The following is a 20,946-nucleotide window of genomic DNA, read 5'->3' as shown; positions in this document are numbered from 1 at the left end:
GGAGCGGATATATAGCATCATTTTTATATTGTCGGAGAGACGGAAATATCAAAGAACACGAGATTAAAAAATAAACAGTTTTTTTTTAATTTATTTTTAATAGAAACAGTTGTGAGTGCAAAATAAAAATAATTGGATAAAACGCGTTCGGATTTGCTGTCAAAAGCTGTAATATTATACTGGAAATGCTAATTTTTTGTTTTCCTACACGTTTTTAGTTCGCTGTCAATTATAACTTATAAATCAAAACTGCATAATGACAATAAAAAAAAATAGGCTGTACAAAAAGAATTATATATCTTTGTTCCTTTAAAGTTTTTTATTTATTTTTTTTTATTTTGGCATTCATCATAGTATATTTATTTATACACACGTCATCTGGAATTTAAAAACTTATACATGTAGACATTGATTATTACTTAAAATTTAACTTATATCAATGCACTTTAAATTTTATAGTGATGATAAAAATATAAAACATATTTATATTTTGTATGTATTTTAACTTAAAATAAATTATATTTAATGTCGCTCTGTTACACAAATAACGTTTCAAAATTAGAGTGATATAATAAAAATTATTTTAAAATTTTAAAAATAATCAACTTGCTAGAGGAATATTATACTTATATTTTTGGTGTATAATTTAATATTATACTTATAAAAAAATAGAAGTAATTATCAAAAGTAGTGAATATTTTAAAATTAGTAAAGATAGTAGCATCCTTCGAAGATAAAGAAAAATACTTTGAATGTGTTTTTTTTTTTTAATGGATTCAAAGAATATGAGAGAAACTCTTTAATCGTACTCAATGATACTTATAACTTGACCTAATAGAGCGAAAAAATTAATTTCTTTCATGGATAAATGAATGAATGTCAAGCAATAGGTAGAAATATAACGTTGGTTAGTCTTTCTCTTATTTGATAGCATTATACATTCTTTCTATGTAATCATCCCACTTACAATTCTCCATTATGTCAAAAGAAAGAAAGAATTTTACCATTCGATAAAGACTATAATTTCAACATATCACTGCATTTATTGGGTAACCACTAATTCTCCGTTGACTACATTTTCTTGCTGCCATCCTGTAAGTTCAGATACAAAAAGATTAATGCCTTTGAGTCACTCATATTATTGGACTTGGAAAGAACACAAGGGGAGAACCTCACCTGAATAGAATCGCCAGTGTGATTGATATCTTGGAACATAATATGAAACTTCAGTGCAGAAAGTAGGGTACCATTCACTGGACTGAATCTGATCATGTCTGATACTGTGCCATGCTCTAAAGTTGGGTCTTTGTTCACAGCCAGCTGCATAAATATTTACATGAAATTTGTGGCAGCTAAACAAATAATCTAAAATTTTGATGGTCTACCGGAAACCAATCACAATGTCTAGATAGCTTTCATGGAGAAAGAAGGTCGACAAAATGGACCGATACATGTGACTTCAGCTAATGAATTGAAAATGCTGATAATCCTAACTGAACATTGTTTATAAAAAAACATCACTGTTCATTGTGGAAAGTTGGAACCTACTGTCATATGTATGATACAAACATACAACATATCATGTGATAACAAATATACAAGTAGTATTGGTTTCGGTCTGATCTAGCTTGTCGGATGAATCTGACCCTATTCAAGTCACATTACTGGTTACTTACTGGTTTTTAAACTTAAATCTGAATAACTTGAATTGGATCAGGTTACTTGCAGCTTAGTACAGAGGGATGTTAAGGACCGGAGGAAGACACTAAACATAGGAATTGATTCCATGTCTAACAGACTATATCGTCCAATGCAGATACAGATTTTCCAATAAAAAGGCCCACCGTAGCTAATTTAAGCAAGAGTCTAATATCTTAAGGCATGACTACATGCTTTAAAGAAAGAAAATATGAACAAAGCAATTATGAATTTTCTCTTTAAAGCATCCAGATAGGTAGAAGTTATATGTCAGCAATCCAACAAATCCAAAATAATAAGCAAACACATCTGATTTGATCAAACGAGAATCAAGAACATTCATGCCTCATAAACAAGATTCCTACGTTTGAGATAAAAGATCCTTATTGACAAGAAGCTTTCTAGCAGAACAAGAGACAAATAGAAGCAACAGCAAACACTTAAAAGAAAGTTAGCAATTTTTCGCCAGAGTTCCTTCCCTTTTCGGTCATGACATCTACAAGGAATTATATAGGTGCCCCAGTTAGACGAAATCAGTCAATTAGGATTGGTAATGTGAAGAGATATACAGGAATACCTAAGAAAACATTATCAGAGGTAACAAATTGTGTGACTGCTTTTAGTTTGATAAGTTATGACTAGCTGGAAAAGATCCACATAGCCAAACCAAAATAATAGATGAAGCATTCTGGCAAGTTGTTGCTGTCGTGTAGGGAATATAAGTGTTGTTAATAAGGTAGAAGGCTGCCTAGTATCATTGAAATACTCAGTTAAAGAAGCTTTTTCTGTATCTTCATTGTGAAGATTGCGATGAACAGAAACACAGCTAGGATAGTATGCTGTTGTTTTCAGAAATCATCACAGTATGAAAAACTAAACCTTTATTGTACTCTATGCCGCATTCACCAGGTTAGGTTTATCGAATAACACAAGGTTGGAATAGATGAAATAACATGACCTTATGGAAAACATATGAATATAATTTTGATAAAGATATGACAATTATTGCATCAGATTGGAAACAAGAAATGAATAAAAAATGCAATTATTTAGCGAAACTCGACAACAGCTGAATGGAAAGATAACGATTTGCAAATGTGATATTGCAAAGCCTCCAAACTAACAATATAATAAATAGACTGAAAGTTCAATACCGACAAGTACAGGTAGAAGGAAACATAACCGAGTCTCTTACAATCAAAATCCAAACAACATATATGCAAGGTCATGCCACCCACCTCGAGGTACTTTACAAATAAATATTATAAACAGCAAGAAACTCATTAGTTGAGAGCAGAAGCAATCTTTCTTAAGAAACGGTATGATGCAAAATTCTCCCATGAGAAAGACAATGGCATTACCTATAATTTATCTTCCAATCTAGACAGGAAGAGAATAAGCAGACAGAAAGATCACCTGATTTGACAAACTGCAATGCCTTAAGCAATAATTTAGCAACGACAGAACTGAATAGCCGAATCATGACCTACACCTGCCAAGCAATAATTTTGATCCAATTTCACAACTGATGTAATTATGTTGTTTCTGGAATTCAATCCATAGAAAAAAAAAAGTATGGAAGCAAACTAAGATTTGAATTTGATGCATCCGAAATTAGCCAACATTAAGACATTATGAACCATTCCTGGAAGACAAGAGCCTCTCTCATGACAAGCAAGACACTACGACATCTAATTCAAGGGTGTCTGGCTTGGAAATCCTTCATGAAAGCAACAAGCTTCCCCACTCCTGCCAATGGCATCGCATTGTAAATGGAAGCCCGAACGCCACCCACCGACCGATGTCCCTTAAGCTGAACCATTCCTTCCTTCGCAGCCTCCTCGATAAATTTCTTCTCGAGATCAGACTTCTGCAGCGTGAAAGGCACGTTCATCAACGACCGAACTGATTTCTCGACAGGGCACACGTAGAACCCGTCACTCCCATCAATAGCATCATAGAGAATTCCAGCCTTCTTGGTGTTATTCTTCTCCACCTCCACCAACCCACCCTGCTCCAGCAGATCCTCGAATACCAGACCACATATATAGATCGCAAAGCACGGTGGAGTGTTGTAGAGGGAAGCGCTGTCTGCATGGATCTTATAGTCCAGCATCACGGGCGTAATCGGCTGGGCGTTGCCGATAAGATCTTTCCGAACGATCACGATCGTGACGCCAGAGGGACCAACATTCTTCTGCGCCCCAGCATAGATGACACCGAATTTTGACACATCGACAGGTTTCGAGCAGAAGTTAGAAGACATATCAGCGACCAAGACCGCATCTTTGTTGCTCGGGGTGGGGTAATTCTTGAACTCCACCCCATGGATCGTCTCGTTGGCGCAGATGTGCAAATACTTTGCGTTGGGATTCTGCTCAAGCCCTTCGAAAGATGGGATCTTGGTATACTTATCAGATTTGCCCGACCAAATGAGATTAGCCTTGCAGAACTTCTGGGCTTCCTTGAAGGCCTTGTCGCCCCAAGACCCGGTGACGACGTAGTCCACGGCGTCCCCCGGTGCACAGAGGTTGAGTGGAACAGCGGCGAACTGGGTGGTGGCGCCGCCCTGGAGGAAGAGAACAGCGTAGTCGTCGTCGGGGATGGCAAGCAAACGGCGGAGGTCAGACTCGGCCTTCTTGATGACGGCATCGAACTCCTTGCCGCGGTGACTCATCTCCATGATACTCATGCCCGAGCCACGGTAGTTGTAAAGCTCAGCCTGCGCCTTGAGGATAACGGACTCCGGCAGGGTGGCCGGCCCGGCGGCGAAGTTGAAGATCCGGTCGTTTGCGACGGAGATCGAGACGGGGGGAAGCCGGACGGCGGTGCAGGAGACGGTGGAGGGCTTTGGGCGGAGGGGCTGCTTGTGGGGGAGGAAGGACGGGGTTTTCGGGGAGGGATGGAGGGGGTGTTGGAGGAGGAAAGACTGAGGGGAGGAGAGAGCAGCCATCGGAAGGAGCAAGAAGTGGGAAGGGGAGCAGGAAAAGAGAGGCCTTTACGGTGTCTAACAGTGGGGGTGGCGTTGGACTAAATAGGGGAACAAGGTGGCGGCGGTGGTGGCAGAGGGAACGGATCTGGGCTGCATCCGTTGAACGCAATGACCAAAATGCCCTTCTGGTTGTTTATATTGCGCAATACACCCACGAGCCGAGTCAAAATTGGCTGTGGGGGGAGAAAATGGAGGAAAATTCCAAGCAAAGGTGAAATTTTGCTTCTTTGATTGCTTCCGTCGACGGCGGCATTGACATTTATAGATTTAAACGAACATGGATTCTTGATCTATCATCGTAAATCCATCACCATCATCTTCTTCTTCTTTTCATCCACATTTTACCGGAAAATATTCCGAATGCAACCGAGTTTCGTGGAGTGGAAACAAAGGGAGGAGAAAAAGAAGACAGGAAAATGAAGGAAATTGCGCATCCACCCACAGATTCTTAGTCTTCCTCCGAGGAACGTTTCACGAGAAGAAAAAGGTCACCCGACGTCTCCACTACGGCTTATCAGATATCAGAGACGTCTGCGGGAACAGTAAGATCGAAGCAATGGTGAGGGGATACCCAACCATCAACTGCCCAAAAAAGAGAGAAATTGATTCTTGAATCCGATGTTAAAATATATCGAGAATCATCCCCTGACAAAGAGTACTGTGTTCTGCTCACAGCCAAGTCAGATGCACAAGGTTGCCAAAATCTTGCCTTGTTGAGATAAAGAGAGCTGATTATGAAGAGCATCAGAACAAGTGTAATGGAACTGGACAATATATAAGCGTAGAATCTCACCCAGAACAGAGCAGAGTGTGATCCATTCCTCTGTAGGTTTTTAATATCCCACAAGCACACAAACACAAATAGCAGTGGGTTTTTGTTTCGCTTGTTAACATCCACATACAGCTTTTCCCTTATCGAAAGATCATGATGATTACTGACGGCAATGCTGCAACAGCTGCTTTCCTCGAGTAAATTACACAAAAGGAAGGAGCAGTTGGCAAAGACTTCAAATTTCCTCGAACACGATCGAGTAGGAAAGAAAGTCTAGATCACATCATGCCACCCACAAACCCAAGTGTCGAGCTATATCACACTTGTTTTCCTTGAAGCAAAAGGCTACTTGTATCACTGTAGACAAAGACGATGTCAAAGATCAATCTGATCATGATACAAAAAAACTACACAGCGATCTACAAGTCACACTAATCATTGTCCAGAAAAAGAATGAGATCTGACAGCAAGGTGATCGAGTTTATGGATAAATTTCTCCATAGAGACTGTTTCTTGTACAAGAGACAATTTATGAAATCGAAGGATGTGGAGTGAGATTTTGGATATCCTTTTTGCAAATCAATAAAATAGTTTGATTTTTGGAGTAAAAAAGGGATGAGGTATGATGAAACAAAAATCCCAGTGCGAAAGCACACCTAAGATGAGTATATATTTCAGCAAACGAAATTGTGAAGCAGCTTACAACTAGAATGAGAAGACTCTCACTTAATCCTTCCTCCACCACCTCTTCCACGGTAGCTTTTGCCATACTAGCCTCCTTGGCTTCTTCCCTTACTTGACCAATAGTTGTCTCCAGTGATGTTAAAGTGTCTGAATGATTACTTGTTTCTTCTTCAAATTGTTTTATGTTCTCAACAGTAGAGGCAATAGGAGAGGAAATGTTCAAACTCTTTAGCATGGAAGCTGCATTGCATGGGCTTAAACTAGTTGTCTGCTTCATGGTATTCGCTAACTCTGCCAATACATAGACCCCCCTAGGAAGGTCCTCATACAATGAGAAAATCAACAAATTAGCAGGAGCTGGTGGTGATATTCTTAGCAATTCTCTGGTTGCATGAACCCTTAAGATCCCCAAAATAGTTCTTGCAAGAAGCTCCCAAGCCTGCACAGGGGCTTTTATATCGAATTTTGATATAAAGCGGTGAAGCAAGATGACCTCCTTTATTAGAGTAAGCCAGTGATCACGTCTTGTAGAACTAGTCATCTCGGGTAACTCTAGCACCAGGGGCTCTGACCTGAAAAATTATAGTTGAAAGTATTTCAAGATTCTTATGGAAAAAAATCTTACTGGTTGTACTTTAAATCTGAGAGAGATGATTTTTTTTGTCTTATTATATGTACAATAATTTACAGTTCAGACTTACAACTCTGTAGACTCATATGTTATAGCTTTGTCAAACAAGGGAACACCCCATGGCCCAGTTGATGCTGCTTTGACTTGCTGAACTATATCAGCTCTTGTAAGATCAACTTTTAAGGCAGTCTCATATGATATTACTCCAGATGCCTCGAAGTAGAGGGACTGATTTGTAAGGGTGAGTCTACCTAGCAAAGAATAATAACCACCACTATAAATCAGGAATTCTAAAATAGTTCAACAATTTTGATACATCAAAATTTATCCAAAAGGGGTCGATGTATGCCATTGGATAGGTCCGCAAATCATTAGATTATATGAGAAACTATTAGAAGTCAACCTGGCCAACTTGTTGTCCCAATATGTCGCACCACTCTTTGTGTTCTAGCAGTAGTACCCTCAACATGCAAAATGAACTCATCCTCAGAGCCAGTTGGTGTCTCATGTTTTTCCAAGTATTTGATGCACCTAAACAATCAAGAAAAAACTAAGCATTTAAAATATTAGTCTGTAGTTTTACACCTTGCAAAATAATAGACCATGAAGGTTATATATTCCATGAAAGGTTCCTAAATTTTTTGATAAAAAATAAATTTGACAATATCACAAATTTGCACGCAGGTTAAATTCGGAAGAGACAAGATGAATGTTATTTAACTACAGTCGATTTAGTCTTAAAATGGCAATGTGCATTGCTGATGCAAACCATATGACCTTGATCACAATTAAGCCAGCAAAGGCCGAGAATGAAGTGAAGGAAATAAAACTCCACTTGACGACTCATCCTAGTTACAATACTGAAAAAACTACACTGCAGGCTTGATAGGAACCCTGAATGAGTGCAATTGAGAAAAATAGTGGTCACTCAGATGCATGGAATTGCAGCAATCTTCTTCTTTATTGAGCTCTTCACGGGCGATACTGGATAGATAGGAACCCTGAATCAATGCAATTAAGGAAAATAGTGATCACTCAGATGCACAGACAGAATCTGCAGAAAATCCTCTTTTTTGAGCTCTTCATAAACTTAAAACTCCTCTTCTAGATTATCCATCTGTACCTTGCTCATTGGACTAAACTAAACTCATTATCTGATCTCAATACAAAAGAATCCCAGGTCATGCGATCACTTTGAATAACAGAAATTAATCCTTTATTACCACACAAGAACTATGAACAAAAGCAAAACACCCTAGCTCAAAGTTAGTTGTGAACAACATCAGTGGAAGGAAGATTAAGTGTTTTTTTGAGGGAACAGAACTATGACATTATATATGCAAAAAACTCTGACCAGTATCTCTTATATATATGTCAATTCAAAAAACCCATAGATGATGGTCACAGCTACAATAACTAAATCAAGTTTTGAAATTAGCTCAAAAGAAATAATGACAAAAGATCTTTCTGGCCTAGCTAAAAATGTGTTTGACAAATGCACTACTAGCTTTTGGAATTGCAATACCAATCTTGTTATAAACTGAGGCACGAATTCAACAAGTGCACTCTTTGTAGGAATTAGTCTAACTAAATCCTTAAGAATAATTTCCTTTGCATGTGCAAGTCTTTTTCTATGAATATAATCAACAAAAGCAGGTAAACCCTCATTGCATTCACCCACATGATTCCTAAATTCAAGAACCCAAAATGATCCTAAGGAGCATAAATATATACTTGTGAAAACGTAAAGACACATGATATAATACAACAAAGAGTACTCCAATAACTAACTATCATTTGTAAACAAGAAGCTTCAGATGTCAATAAAATTAACCGAGATGGATGAGATGAATTCCTACTTGTCCATTTTCTTGAGAAATGTATCATAAGCAGGAAAATGGAGCCGACTAGCAGTAGGTGCTGTAAGAGTTTCAAAAGTGAACCGTGCATTGACAACATCAGCAACCAAGGGAATTGAGGATGCCAACCATACAAACGCATCTTCCCCAACACTTGATTCTTCATTAACCTGTTATAAGACAAAAAAAAAAAAAAACCGGATTTTTTAGATGGTCCAGAGTACTCGAGGGCACATGCAAGTTCATGACTATTGAAGCAGTAACAGGCATGATAAATAAAGCTAGATGGACTGCTTACAAGAAGAGGCATCATATCCGAATAAAATAGGGGAATATCATCATGCATCTGCCCTGCGTTTCCTTCAAGAGGTTTCCTTTTGTCCTCCTTTTCCTTTGCAATGCTCTCCTGGATGGGGAAGAGGCAACATGTTAACCCACTGGGGGCTCTAATGTTGAAACTAGAAACAAAGATCTTAATTTTTCATGCCCTATATATTTGGTAACCACAGAGACTGTCAAGTTGATAAAATGTTATACTAAGGTAGTCAGGAATGAGTTTCAAACCGAAGAAAGCTCTGAATTGGTTGAGCTGGGGCTCTCCCATGCTAGCATCATGTCGTAAGTGAATTGGCTAAAAGATCCATCCTTTATCCTATCCCCTACGTTAGAACAAATAGTTTCAATTGCCTTTGAGCAGCAGAACTCTACTAACCTCCTTGAGTAGTTATCTAACACTGGCTTGAAGCCTCTCTCGAAATCCTCCACCAGAGAATCAAGTGAAGTGTCCAATGTCCTGAAAGGTTCACGTCATTCCTATCAGCCAAAGAGAATAATACGACATATTCATGTTTTAAGATATACAGACTGCCAGAAAAGACAGAGACAAAGAAAGAGATCTTGAACAACAACCAAATAGGAATCACTGATTGGAAATTCTTTCACAGACAATGATGTTCCCTGAAGAATGTCTAATACTTTTCTTTCAAATGTTAGAATTAGGAAACCATGCTGGAACATTTTTTCTAATGTCATTTGAACTTCAAGTGACCATGCATAGGGCTTGCAGTCATGAAGAACAGATTTAAGATGTTTTTGTCTTTGATGTGTTACTCTACCACTGATCTCTATTACTCGTTTGTTCTAAATGTATGTGTCTGCCTTAAGATATTCCATGCTCATGCAGGTAAAGCCTGATCCGTGCAAAGACATCCAATTTGAATAGCTCAAGCCACCTAATTTTTCATCCTAATGCAACATGAAAGATCATAGACACAGCACCAGACCATTTACTTAATGCTAGAGTAAAGAGGAGGGGAATTACTCTGCACATCTACAGAGCAGATCGTTGGCGATAGGAGACAGGTGCTTCCTCATCTCTCCCTTGCTCGGAAGGCCCTGTGGAGGTCTTTCGGATCCCTGAGAACAGGCCGCTCCTCCCATTTGAGCTCCCAGACTCGTGTACACAGGCGGATGCCACGTCTCCGGTCGTTTGGATCCAAATCCGGTCCTAATTGGATAGTGATCCGATGTTTGGCCCAAATAGGCTGTCTGTGCAAACGTCGGGTTTGCTTGCTGCGAAATGCGGGATCCACATTAATCGTGTATTTATTGTCAAACAAGGTCTGGCCACGTCACGTAACCAAATCCCGGCAAGCGTATTTGCAAAGATGCAACAGACGGGACCCACAAGAGGATCTCCGCCTCGTCCAATCAATAGCCAGGTACACGGTGGGGTTAATATCGACGAGCCTGCCCATAAATTTCTAAGTAAATTCAAAATTGCATCTAATAAGTCAGGTAATCAAATTAATTATATTCCGATGATTGAGCATACAGCAGTGCACGTATCATATATATATATATATAACCGTGCACTTGACACCACGGTGGAAGACAACGTCCTTAGGAGACATGGACAACCGCGCGAAGATCAACCAAACGGCCATATTTGCTGGCCTTAAATCTCGCCCTATCAGGCCCCTACCCCATCTCTGTCCACCGTTCCCCAAGAAGTCCCATTTAGATCTAACGGCTGGGAGTGATAAACTCGCGAGACCAAATCGAAGAGTTGTAGGGGTAATTTTGGCATCACAAATGATTCGAACCCTAGCCACCACCCAAATCGCATCACCACGTCCAAATCTCAAGTACTTAAATTAGACAGTTCTTATCCATCAAAAAGTTGCTAAACTAAACCATTTTTATTATGCATTAACGTAATAACCTCGCTTTTCTTACTCGTAATTCGTCTCAGGCGCGTCTATAATTGAAGCTTGGTGCTCTGAGTGGTCAGCTTTTGTGTGTCTCCTTTCCCTCTCCCTTTTTGTCTCTAAATGAGCTCCCGCGCCCCTGTGACCCTTTGAGGTGACGATCTCATTCTTTCCTTATTACTTGTGATAAAGCATTTCTACTTCGCACTCGTTTGGTGTTTCTATCTTCATTCATTGCGTTCAAAGTTTGGTACGTCGGTGTCGGTGCTTTGGTTCCCGCATCGCTCTGGCATTGTTAATTTTTCTATCTTATAGAGGCGAAAGTTCGTGTTTTAAGGGTTTTTATGGGATCCGGATCGCGCCCTAGGTATCAAAATTGCCTTGTTCCGAGGAAAGATTGCCTTTTCACGTTTGCCTGGCCATTTCTTGTTATTTACCTGAAAGCTACTCGGAACATTTTTTTTTAATCTTGTATCATCTATTTCTTCGATTTAATTGTGTATTTTTGTTCTAAGAGAGCTTAAACGTCCACAAACAGAAGTCTCTGCTATAAGGATACTTGTGAAACATAATCTGAGACACATCACCACTTGCCTCCTTGAACTACCTGCTTTCTCGCAAAAGATCTCCTTCGTTTTCTTATCGTTAACTAGAGTAATACGTTAGATCTCAAAGCACTTGAATAAGTATTGGTATGTGGTTTTTGTGAGTCTAGGTGTTGCCCTACGCCCCTGTTCTGTTTTCAAGGAAAGAATTTAGGATTTGTGCTTTTTCATTCAACAGAGAAAGGTATGGAGAGGTATAACTTTTTTGGATAGTTCATAATCCTTTTATCTTGTAACACTTTACCCACCTATCCTAATTTCTGTTGAATGATTGGCATCCGCTGTTATCTCTTGTACAAAGTGAAAATGCGCCTTCATCTTTTGACCTGCTTGATTTAGCTGTCATCTTCGTTATCATCGTCCTACAGCATTGTCTACCTAATCTTTTAATGGGTTAAATACCATTTCTTGGTTTTAGTTTCAGTAAAATTTGCAAACTCAGCATTGCAGTATCAGAGATTAATGATTGATATCCATGTATACACATCCATTTTTGTGGTTAACTTTTGTTCTCTGCAATTCCTGGTTTTCTTTTGCTGAACTGAGTGTAGTACTCTTTCAAGTTAGTCTGAATTCCTTGCATCCTCTTGTTGTATCTTTTGCGTTGTCTTTATGTTCATTTCATGAATTATGATATCAGGTTTGTCGAAAGGATCTGAGAAGCTCACTGCTTTGTTTGAAGATGGCAACTATGCAGACACCAATGCTTGGGATTCTATTACTCTTGTGCTGGGCAGTAACCATACAAGCAAAGCATACAAAATACAAAGATCCCAACCAGCCAGTGGATGTTCGAGTCAGAGATCTAATGAAGCACATGACTCTTGCTGAAAAGATTGGCCAGATGACACAAATTGAGCGACAAATTGCCTCAGCTCAAGTCTTGAAAGACTACTTCATCGGTGATGTTTGTAACGTTATGGGAAGAGTATAAGAGATGTAGGCAGGAGACATCTAAATTATATTTGTGTTGCAGGTAGCATTCTTAGTGGTGGGGGAAGTGTTCCTGCTCGTCATGCCTCTGCTAAGGTTTGGGTGAATATGATAAAAAAACTTCAGAAGGCATGTCTGTCGACACGCTTGGGAATTCCTATGATTTATGGGATTGATGCCATTCATGGTCACAATACTGCCTACAATGCAACTATATTTCCTCACAACATTGGTCTTGGAGCCACAAGGCAAGTATATAGTGACTTCTATTTGTGTAGTGATGTAAGTTTAAATTTCTTTGAAATATCAGTATTTTGTTTACTAGAAACTCAACTCTATGGACCTGATGCATAAACTACTACTTGCTTTCTTAATTTACTATTGGTTTGCCAAACAACTATATTGTCGATTAATTTGAGTTATTCATATCTTCCTATACTTTAATACTGTTAGGATCCCCTGAATTCTCTGAGTCCTAAACTAATGTAAAGAACATATTCTCTTGAGTTTTGTAGTTCCAGTAGAAGTCGGCTAAGGATTTAGTTGAGATTTATTATTTTGATTATGAGTCCAAGTCCTAGTGGACTAAGGGGTGGAACTTTATATATAGGGATGCATTTGCTTCTTTTCGCTATTAAGGAAATACTTTTCAACCTTTGGCAAACCCTAAGAGGTCGATCCCCTTGAAGTGATCTTATCCTTTTCTTCCCCTTCTTCTAAGGTAAAACCCTAAGGGTCTTACTATCTGGTATCAAAGTTAGCCATTGTAGATGCAGTCACGAAGTAGAGACCCTACTTAATTGATCAGTGGTTTCAAATACGCACTGATCACAAAAGTCTAAAATATTTCCTGGAGCAAAATATTTCTTCTTTAGAGCAATAGAAATAGGTCACCAAGCTACTGGAATTCGATTATGAGATTCCTTATAAAAAGGGGAGTGTGAATTTAGTTACAGATGTAATCTCATGCCTTCCAGAACAAGCTGAACTAGTAGCTATCTCTATTCCTATTTGTGAGACTTTAGAAATTATCAGGAGGGAATGGTCTGATGATCCTGAGATCCAGGATATTATTAGAAGACTAGAAGAAGCTCCAGGTTTTGTTCCAAATTATAGCTGGGATTCGGTGGACTGACAGTATAAAGGCTGAATAGTTGTAGCACCACATTCTTCTTGCCAGGTGATAATTCTGAAGGAGTTCCATTCATCACCAATTGCTAGTCATTTCGGATTTCTCCGCACTTACAGATGAGTCCGATAACTTTTTTACTAGAAGGGAATAAAAATTTTATCAAGAAATTTATTGCTGAATGTGATATTTGCTAGCGCCACAAAAATGAGACAATAGCCTCCCTATTCCCGATGTTACTTGGATTGACATATCGATGGACTTCATTGACGGACTCCCACAATCATAAGGAAAAAGCACTATATTTATAGTTGCATATCGGCTTATGAAGTATGCTCATTTTTGTGCTTTACGACATCCTTATACTGCCGCAAATGTTGCTCGTATTTTTGTTGAGAACATAGCTAAATTGCATGGGATTCCTCGTTTCATCGTTACTTTGTTAGTGACAGAGACAGGGTTTTTATTAGCACCTTTTGGCCGGAGCTTTTTCGTTTACAGGGTACCCAACTAAATATGAGTATTGCTTATCATCCACAAACAGATGAGCAAACTGAAGTGGTAAATAGGTGCCTAAAAAATTATCACAGATGCTTTACTAATGACAAGCCGAAGGAATAGACCAAATGGCTTCCCTGGACAAAGTAGTGGTATAATATTTCCTACCATTTTTCTATTAAAATGATTCCATTTGAAACAGTTTATAGTCGAACCCCACCTGCAATTATAAAATATGTACTTGGCTCCTCTAAAGTTGATCAAGTGGATAAGGAATTACTTAACAGAGATAAGATTATTCAACTTTTAAGGGATAACCTCGCAGCCATATAAGCAAGAATAAAATGGCAAGCTGATAAACACCGAAGTGAACGAGAATTTATCATGGGTGATTGGGTTTTCCTTCGTCTTTAGCCCTACAAGCAAACTCCCATAAAGGTCCGGTCTTCTATGAAACTGTCTCCTCAATTTTTTGGGCCTTATAAAGCATTCGAACGCATTGGACCAGTTGCCTACCATCTGGATTTGCCGGCTAGCTCCAAGATACTCTCAATTTTTCATGTTTCTTGCCTTAAAAAGAAGTAAGGTGAGGCTGAGATAGTGTAACACCATTTGTCGGACATCTCTGCTGCTGGTGAAGTTCAAGTTCAATCACAAGCCATACTTGATCGATGAGTTGTGATGCGCCGCAAACATCCTGTGACTGAAATGTTAGTGCAATATGCCAACATACTAAAGGAAGATGTCACTTTTGAGTCCTACAAGACGCTGAAAGAGAAGTTCTCAGAGTTTGATGCTGCTTAGCCTTGAGGACAAGGCTGAATTGAAGGGGGGAGGAATGTTAGGATCCCTTTAATTCTCTGAGTCCTAAACTAATGTAAAGAACATATTTCCTTGAGTTTTGTAGTTCCAGTAGGAGTCAGCTAGGCCTTCTAGCCGGCTAAGAGTCTAGTTGAGATTTGTTATTTTGATTAGGAGTCCAAGTCCTAGTGGATTAAGGGATGGAACTCTATAAATAGGGATACATCTGTTTCTTTTTGCTATCAAGGAAATACTTTTCAGCCTTTGGCAAACACTAGGAGGTCGATCCCTGCACAGTGATCTTATCCCTTTCTTCCCCTTCTAAGGTAAAACCCTAAGGGTCTTACCAAGTACCTATGTCAAGAAGATATAATTCCTTATGTTTTCTTATGACACAACAGTAGTTACTTGAAAGCAAGTTGAGGATTTAAGTTTTGAATTACCATTGGAATATATTGGAGTTATAAGTATTACCATTGGAATAGGTTATACTGCTTTGCTGTATAGCATTGAGTGGCGTCAGTCAAGAGAAAGTATCACTCTAGCTTTTTCCTATCTTTCTCCATTCTCTTTTATTAGGTCTCCATGTTGTTGAGACTTGGTCCCGTCAGTCTCTTATTCTCCTCACCCTACATTGGATTACTGCCTTATGGTGCCTGTTAAGAGTCTCACTTTTTAATATTGTCTTCTACTGGTTTATGAGTGTCTTTTATGTAAAATCCATAGCAATTAGTCATACTGATCTCAGATTCCTGATCCTGGCATCATGCTCGCAAATTATTATCTGTAGGGATCCTGATCTTGTAAAGAGGATTGGTGCTGCAACAGCCCTTGAAGTCAGAGCAACAGGCATTCCTTACACTTTTGCGCCCTGTGTTGCAGTAAGTGACTCAACACCATAGGAACATTAGATTTATGCATTTCTGGTGCTTCAGAATCCAAAGTTATAAGTTGGAACTGTAGAAGCATATCTTTTCCTGTCGTTTTGATATTCGTTGTTCCTAATTCAGGTTTGTAGAGATCCAAGGTGGGGCAGGTGCTATGAGAGCTATAGCGAGGATCACAAGGTTGTGCAGGCAATGACACAAATTATCCTTGGCTTACAGGGAGATGTCCCTGCGAACTACACAAAGGGCTTTCCTTATGTTGCCGGAAAGTAAGGTTCAAAATCCAACCAACAATAATATGTGTTAAGTCATGATAATACTAATATATCAAACCCACAAGTAACCTTATGTTCTCTAATGTTTTCCGTACATTCTTGTATGAATTATTCATAACATCTGTATCAGGAAAAATATAGCAGCTTGCGCCAAGCACTTTGTTGGTGATGGTGGAACACAAAAAGGAATTAACTCGAACAATACTATCATCAATCTCCATGGACTCCTTGGCATCCATATGCCTCCTTACTATAATTCCATTGCCAAGGGTGTGTCCTCGGTCATGGTTTCTTATTCAAGCTTGAATGGAATCAAAATGCATGCCAACCGTCATCTAATCACTGGCTTCCTCAAAAAGAAGCTTGGTTTTAAGGTTGAGTCTGAAAAGAGCTCACTAAAGTGGTTTTCTGTGCTTTTTATTTGCTACTTCACAATCCGTCACAACTCATTCTACCAGTTTTTATTTAATGTCCTTGTATTTTTCAGGGATTCGTGATTTCAGACTATCAAGGCATTGATTTTATCACCACTCCACCTGATGCAAATTACACATATTCTGTCCAAACATCAATAAATGCTGGAATCGATATGGTGAGCAGTCAATTGCCAAACTGTCATCACTAATTAATTGTCACTGATATATCTAGTTTTGAGTATCTAGTTTATACTTTGTCATTTGGAAACATCATAAGGACTGCGTAGTGCAGTGGCACTTCTGAATCATGTTCAACTAAATGCATGAGAATACAACGTCCAAATCTAGCATAGCAATAGCTGCAAAACAGGAGGGACTGCTGTTAGATATTAGAAAGCTTCCCTGTTGTTTATGCGTTACATATTTAGCTTTTACAAGACAAAAACCACCTACCAGAGACACAGAGGATATCAAGTACTGGTAGAGGGGGCTACAGCTGAGAAACTTGTAGCTCTTTTTAGGAGGTGTTCCGTGCTCACTTTCTCATCAAGCTTGATATTAGTAATTGCAGCATGGTTCTTGAGAATTGATATGTGGTTCTTCCATCATGTATTCCTAAAACGAGAGAATTGAAGATAAGCAAATCTCACAGTTTTTCACACTTGAGATCTTTCCTACATTTCCTCCTTGGTGTGGTTTGCAGGTGATGGTTCCATTTGACTATCATGGGTTCATCAGTAATCTGACTACTCTTGTTAATGCCAAAGTCATCCCCATGAGCCGAATTAATGATGCTGTAAGAAGGATCTTGCGGGTAAAGTTTGTCATGGGTCTCTTTGAGAACCCACTGCCTGATAAAAGCTTAGTCGATCAACTCGGGAAAAAGGTAATTCGGCTGTATTTTGAAGTATCTTTGCTTGTGATCAGCATATTCTAATTTAGCAAATCCAGTACAAGGTAAAATGTCTTCTCTCCTGACAACTCTTGGACTGCATACAGGAGCACAGGGAGTTGGCAAGGGAAGCCGTAAGGAGATCACTTGTGCTGTTGAAAAATGGAAAATCTGGTAAGAAGCCGTTGTTGCCCCTGCCCAAGAAAGCAGACAAAATCCTTGTCGCCGGAAGTCATGCTGATAACTTGGGCTTTCAATGTGGTGGGTGGACAATTGAGTGGCAAGGAGGCAGTGGAAGAATCACTGCTGGTATGTCCAAACGCTCTTTGTTCTTCTGAGTTGTTGCAGTATCAACATAAATTTTCTTGTATCATTCTTAATCTGCATGTTTATTTTTGCGCCAATGAAGGTCAAATAGTGAGCTATTAATTATGCTTCCACCAAGCTTGATACTAGATTTCTGAAACTAGAAATAAGATCTTGAAGTTGCTGTTTCGGATCAGCCTAAAGATGTTAATATGAAGCAACTAAAAAGCTCATTCCAATGTTGTTCACAGGTACCACAATCCTGGATGCCATTAGATCCACAGCGGACCCAGCAACCAGTATCGTCTTCTCCGAGAACCCCGACGCTGACTTCGTCAAGAGCAACAACTTCTCCTATGCCATCGTCGTTGTCGGAGAACCACCCTACGCTGAAACGGCCGGAGACAGCCTCAACCTCACCATCGCTGAGCCTGGACCAAGCACAATCCGAGCGGTGTGCGGCCCCGTGAAGTGCGCAGTGGTCATCATCTCCGGCAGGCCTGTCGTGATCGAGCCATACGTGCCCTTGATGGACGCGCTTGTGGCCGCATGGCTGCCAGGCTCAGAAGGCCAAGGTGTGGCCGACGTCCTCTTCGGTGACTTCGGTTTCGGCGGAAAGCTTCCCCGCACTTGGTTCAAGTCCGTCGACCAGCTTCCCATGAACGTTGGCGACCGGCACTATGATCCCCTGTTCCCATTTGGATTTGGCTTGACAACGAAACCAAGACCAGCAGTGTAGAGTTCTCCGAGTTGCAGGGAAGAACCTAGCATCGATGCATTCTGGCAGCATTGTTGACGGAGATGTGATTTCATGGTCGCAGTCAAGCCAACCACGTGGTTTCCACACGTGTGCAGTCCAGATTTGTTCGGGCAGCTCGCTTCACGGGACGCAAGATTTAGCCGCAAACTCCGTTATAGACCGCGGCACCACACATTTGTACCCACTCCGTGGGGCCGCTGTTGCTTTCATGTTTCACGTGGAGCGAAGGGTGTAATCCCCGGAGTTGCTTGGGTTTCTTGTCTTCTTCCACGCGTCGCTCCATTTACATCCATTTCCCACCGTGTCACGTCGCTTGTCCCGCGGTGCAACATCAAGTCTACTAAATGACTCCATAGGCAGCGCCACAATTAGTTCTCTTTCGGCTGCAGCAACGGTAGGAGAAGTGCACGTGGACGAGTCTTTCTTCTGGGAGACGCTACCCATGCTGCTCCGCGGGAATATTATATTCCCTTGCGTTCGCCCCCGGTTGCTATAACACGGCCAGTATTCTCGTCACGCTCCCTGCGCTTAATTCTTCTTCCGAGCGTTTCGGTTCGGCTGCTTCTCGTTCTCCATTTCCCCTACAGCGAGATAGCTGGAGGTACCTCGCCGGAAAGCGGCGGCCTCAAGCCCTCTCGACTGAGTTACGCTTCGATTTGCACAAAGGTGATACCTGTATCTCGTCTGAGCCGTCTGATTGTGATCCGAGAGGGCGAGATGGCGCGCAAGCCTGTTCACCGGCCACTTCCCCCTCCGCCGGCGAAGCCCGCTTTATCCGCCATGGGCCGCCGGCCTCAGATGATGGCAAAGGAGCCAGCGAAGCGGCGAGCATCTCTAGCGGAGGTGGCCGGTGCCACGACGGCGGGGTTCGCAGCGCTCTGTTGCTGTTGCCCATGCGGCCTGGTGCACCTTCTCATCGTGGTGGTGCTGAAGCTGCCTTTGGGTCTCGTGCGGCGGGCGCTACGGCTGAGGAGGAATCGCTGGGCGGCGAGCACGAAGCCCAAAACCGGCCTTTGGAGGCCGGAAGCCGGCGTCTTTCGCGGCGACGACGATTTCAGTCTCTACCATGGGGTCCTTCTGGCAAGGTCCAGCTTCAATGAGACGTATCCGGCGGAGTCGCCATCGCCGGAGTTAGCGGAGCTGGAGAGGGAGATGTTGGCGAAGTTCCACGCCGCCGGCTTTTGGCGGAGCCTTTCGCAAAGATAATAAGCGAAAGGTAAAGGGGGAAGATTAAAAGATGGTCAAATGTGGGATCTTTGCCAACTATTCTGCCGTCACTGCGAGTCTCCGAAGTGGGGGATGACAGAAGTGGAACGAGTTCTCTGTTGTCTGCAAGAAAGACGTGGACTTCCTTTTAAATGATTTCCATGTTGCTCTTGCAAGAAAGAGATGCGTGTATCTTCTTTGTGAATAATATATATATATATATATAACAAGACTCTGTTCTTGTGGAAGTTTAGTTCTGTGCTTGTGGGCATACTTGTTCTTCAGCTGGTGATTGTGCGTTTCGATTCTTAAACCGTCGATTTCAAAATTAATAATTTTAATTTTTAAACTTAGGAATGAATCGTCTAAAATTGATTTCGATTTGATTTGAAATCAGAAAATCGTTAGAGCAATTTAATTTTGATTTTAACTTGATTCGAATTTCATTTGAAGGGAGCCATAATCAAACTTACTTCATGACACCTAAAATTATTTAAAATATATTATCTTATAAGTTTCGTTGGGTGTGTTTGTATAGAGTATATATATTCTAAATAAAGTACTGAAAAATTATTTGCAAGAAAAATGGTTGATATGACATCTGACAGTGACCAATGAGCAACTCATAATTTAAGATGGCAATCTCTGGAACATGGAAGACATCAAACCATAGATTTTATGATTTCTCGTTGATTTAGGGAAACGGAAAGAGTTGAGATGGGGTTGTGAGATGTTTTATATTTTTGTATATATTTTTAAATAAAAAATTATGTTTCTCACATCTCTTTCCATCGGGAAAGTAACGGTTGTAATTATAATTATTAAAATTATATATTTTAATTGATTAAAAAAAAATTAAATGATCGCACGATTTGACCGAGCAACCTTCCTTCGTGTGGATACTAAATGAAATATATTATTATCGATGATGACAATTATAGTGCCCAAATGGTTCAAACAATTTTCATATGTAAGGTGTATTTGATGAAATTATTTATCATCCACTAAATACCTCAAATACTCTGGTATTAATAAATAAATTATATTATAATTCTAGCCTAACTTGGGTATCCAATGGATAGATACTCAACACTCTTGACCCTGTCTTACATGACACTTTGATCGAGTCATCCTTTTTATTCCTCCACACCAAACTTGTAATGAAATGACACTAAATCCAATTGACTTTGCAATGCGTAACACGTCATAAAACCAAGATGAACATTAACAATATATATAACATTCATAAATTATCCTTCTAAATAGTACATAGTGATTGATATTATTGTGTGTGTATTAAGAGTCGTAATTATGATATACTGTGCGAGTCCAATCGTATGTTACGGTATAAGCTTCGCCATGACTTCTTCATAACAACCAGCTATCCCTTCA

At 40.1% G+C, this 20,946-nt stretch overlaps 4 protein-coding genes across 4 annotated transcripts; 2 read left to right on the top strand and 2 right to left on the bottom strand.

Annotated features, from left to right (window-relative positions):
- Nucleotides 1-3,274: 3,274 nt before the first annotated feature.
- LOC135634641 (phosphoserine aminotransferase 1, chloroplastic-like) lies at nt 3,275-4,766 on the bottom strand. The gene has a single exon (XM_065145093.1). It carries the CDS (start codon nt 4,649-4,651, stop codon nt 3,395-3,397), a length of 1,257 nt encoding a protein of 418 aa, XP_065001165.1. The 5' UTR covers nt 4,652-4,766; the 3' UTR covers nt 3,275-3,394.
- A 428-nt stretch (nt 4,767-5,194) lies between these two features.
- LOC103981722 (uncharacterized) lies at nt 5,195-10,076 on the bottom strand. The gene is made up of 8 exons (XM_065148031.1): nt 9,958-10,076; nt 9,201-9,429; nt 8,935-9,042; nt 8,637-8,806; nt 7,181-7,308; nt 6,848-7,028; nt 6,166-6,718; nt 5,195-5,272 (listed from the first exon to the last, which is right to left on the bottom strand). Exons 1-8 carry the CDS (start codon nt 10,074-10,076, stop codon nt 5,195-5,197), a joined length of 1,566 nt encoding a protein of 521 aa, XP_065004103.1.
- An 820-nt stretch (nt 10,077-10,896) lies between these two features.
- Nucleotides 10,897-19,807, top strand: LOC135635768 (uncharacterized). The gene is made up of 10 exons (XM_065147072.1): nt 10,897-11,000; nt 12,092-12,353; nt 12,428-12,632; nt 15,603-15,693; nt 15,823-15,968; nt 16,105-16,348; nt 16,462-16,566; nt 17,094-17,276; nt 17,390-17,591; nt 17,840-19,807. Exons 2-10 carry the CDS (start codon nt 12,134-12,136, stop codon nt 18,325-18,327), a joined length of 1,884 nt encoding a protein of 627 aa, XP_065003144.1. The 5' UTR covers nt 10,897-11,000; nt 12,092-12,133; the 3' UTR covers nt 18,328-19,807.
- On the top strand, nt 19,066-19,554 carry LOC135636340 (uncharacterized). The gene has a single exon (XM_065148030.1). It carries the CDS (start codon nt 19,066-19,068, stop codon nt 19,552-19,554), a length of 489 nt encoding a protein of 162 aa, XP_065004102.1.
- Nucleotides 19,808-20,946: the final 1,139 nt, after the last annotated feature.

The sequence above is a fragment of the Musa acuminata genome, chromosome BXJ3-4 (genome assembly GCF_036884655.1).
Source record: "Musa acuminata AAA Group cultivar baxijiao chromosome BXJ3-4, Cavendish_Baxijiao_AAA, whole genome shotgun sequence".
In the NCBI taxonomy this organism is placed as follows: domain Eukaryota; kingdom Viridiplantae; phylum Streptophyta; class Magnoliopsida; order Zingiberales; family Musaceae; genus Musa; species Musa acuminata.
This window is presented reverse-complemented; position numbering and strand designations above follow the sequence as displayed.

Bases quoted from the DNA above. Each gene is read 5' to 3' on its own strand.
- LOC135634641 (XM_065145093.1), bottom strand. From the start codon at position 4,651: ATGGCTGCTCTCTCCTCCCCTCAGTCTTTCCTCCTCCAACACCCCCTC.
- LOC103981722 (XM_065148031.1), bottom strand. From the start codon at position 10,076: ATGGGAGGAGCGGCCTGTTCTCAGGGATCCGAAAGACCTCCACAGGGC. The intron at 9,430-9,957 runs GTAATTCCCCTC...TGAACCTTTCAG, and splicing joins CTGCTCTGTAGATGTGCAGA to GACATTGGACACTTCACTTG. The intron at 6,719-6,847 runs GTAAGTCTGAAC...ATAATTTTTCAG, and splicing joins ACATATGAGTCTACAGAGTT to GTCAGAGCCCCTGGTGCTAG.
- LOC135635768 (XM_065147072.1), top strand. From the start codon at position 12,134: ATGGCAACTATGCAGACACCAATGCTTGGGATTCTATTACTCTTGTGC. The intron at 15,969-16,104 runs GTAAGGTTCAAA...CATCTGTATCAG, and splicing joins TTTCCTTATGTTGCCGGAAA to GAAAAATATAGCAGCTTGCG. The intron at 16,567-17,093 runs GTGAGCAGTCAA...TGTGGTTTGCAG, and splicing joins TAAATGCTGGAATCGATATG to GTGATGGTTCCATTTGACTA.
- LOC135636340 (XM_065148030.1), top strand. From the start codon at position 19,066: ATGGCGCGCAAGCCTGTTCACCGGCCACTTCCCCCTCCGCCGGCGAAG.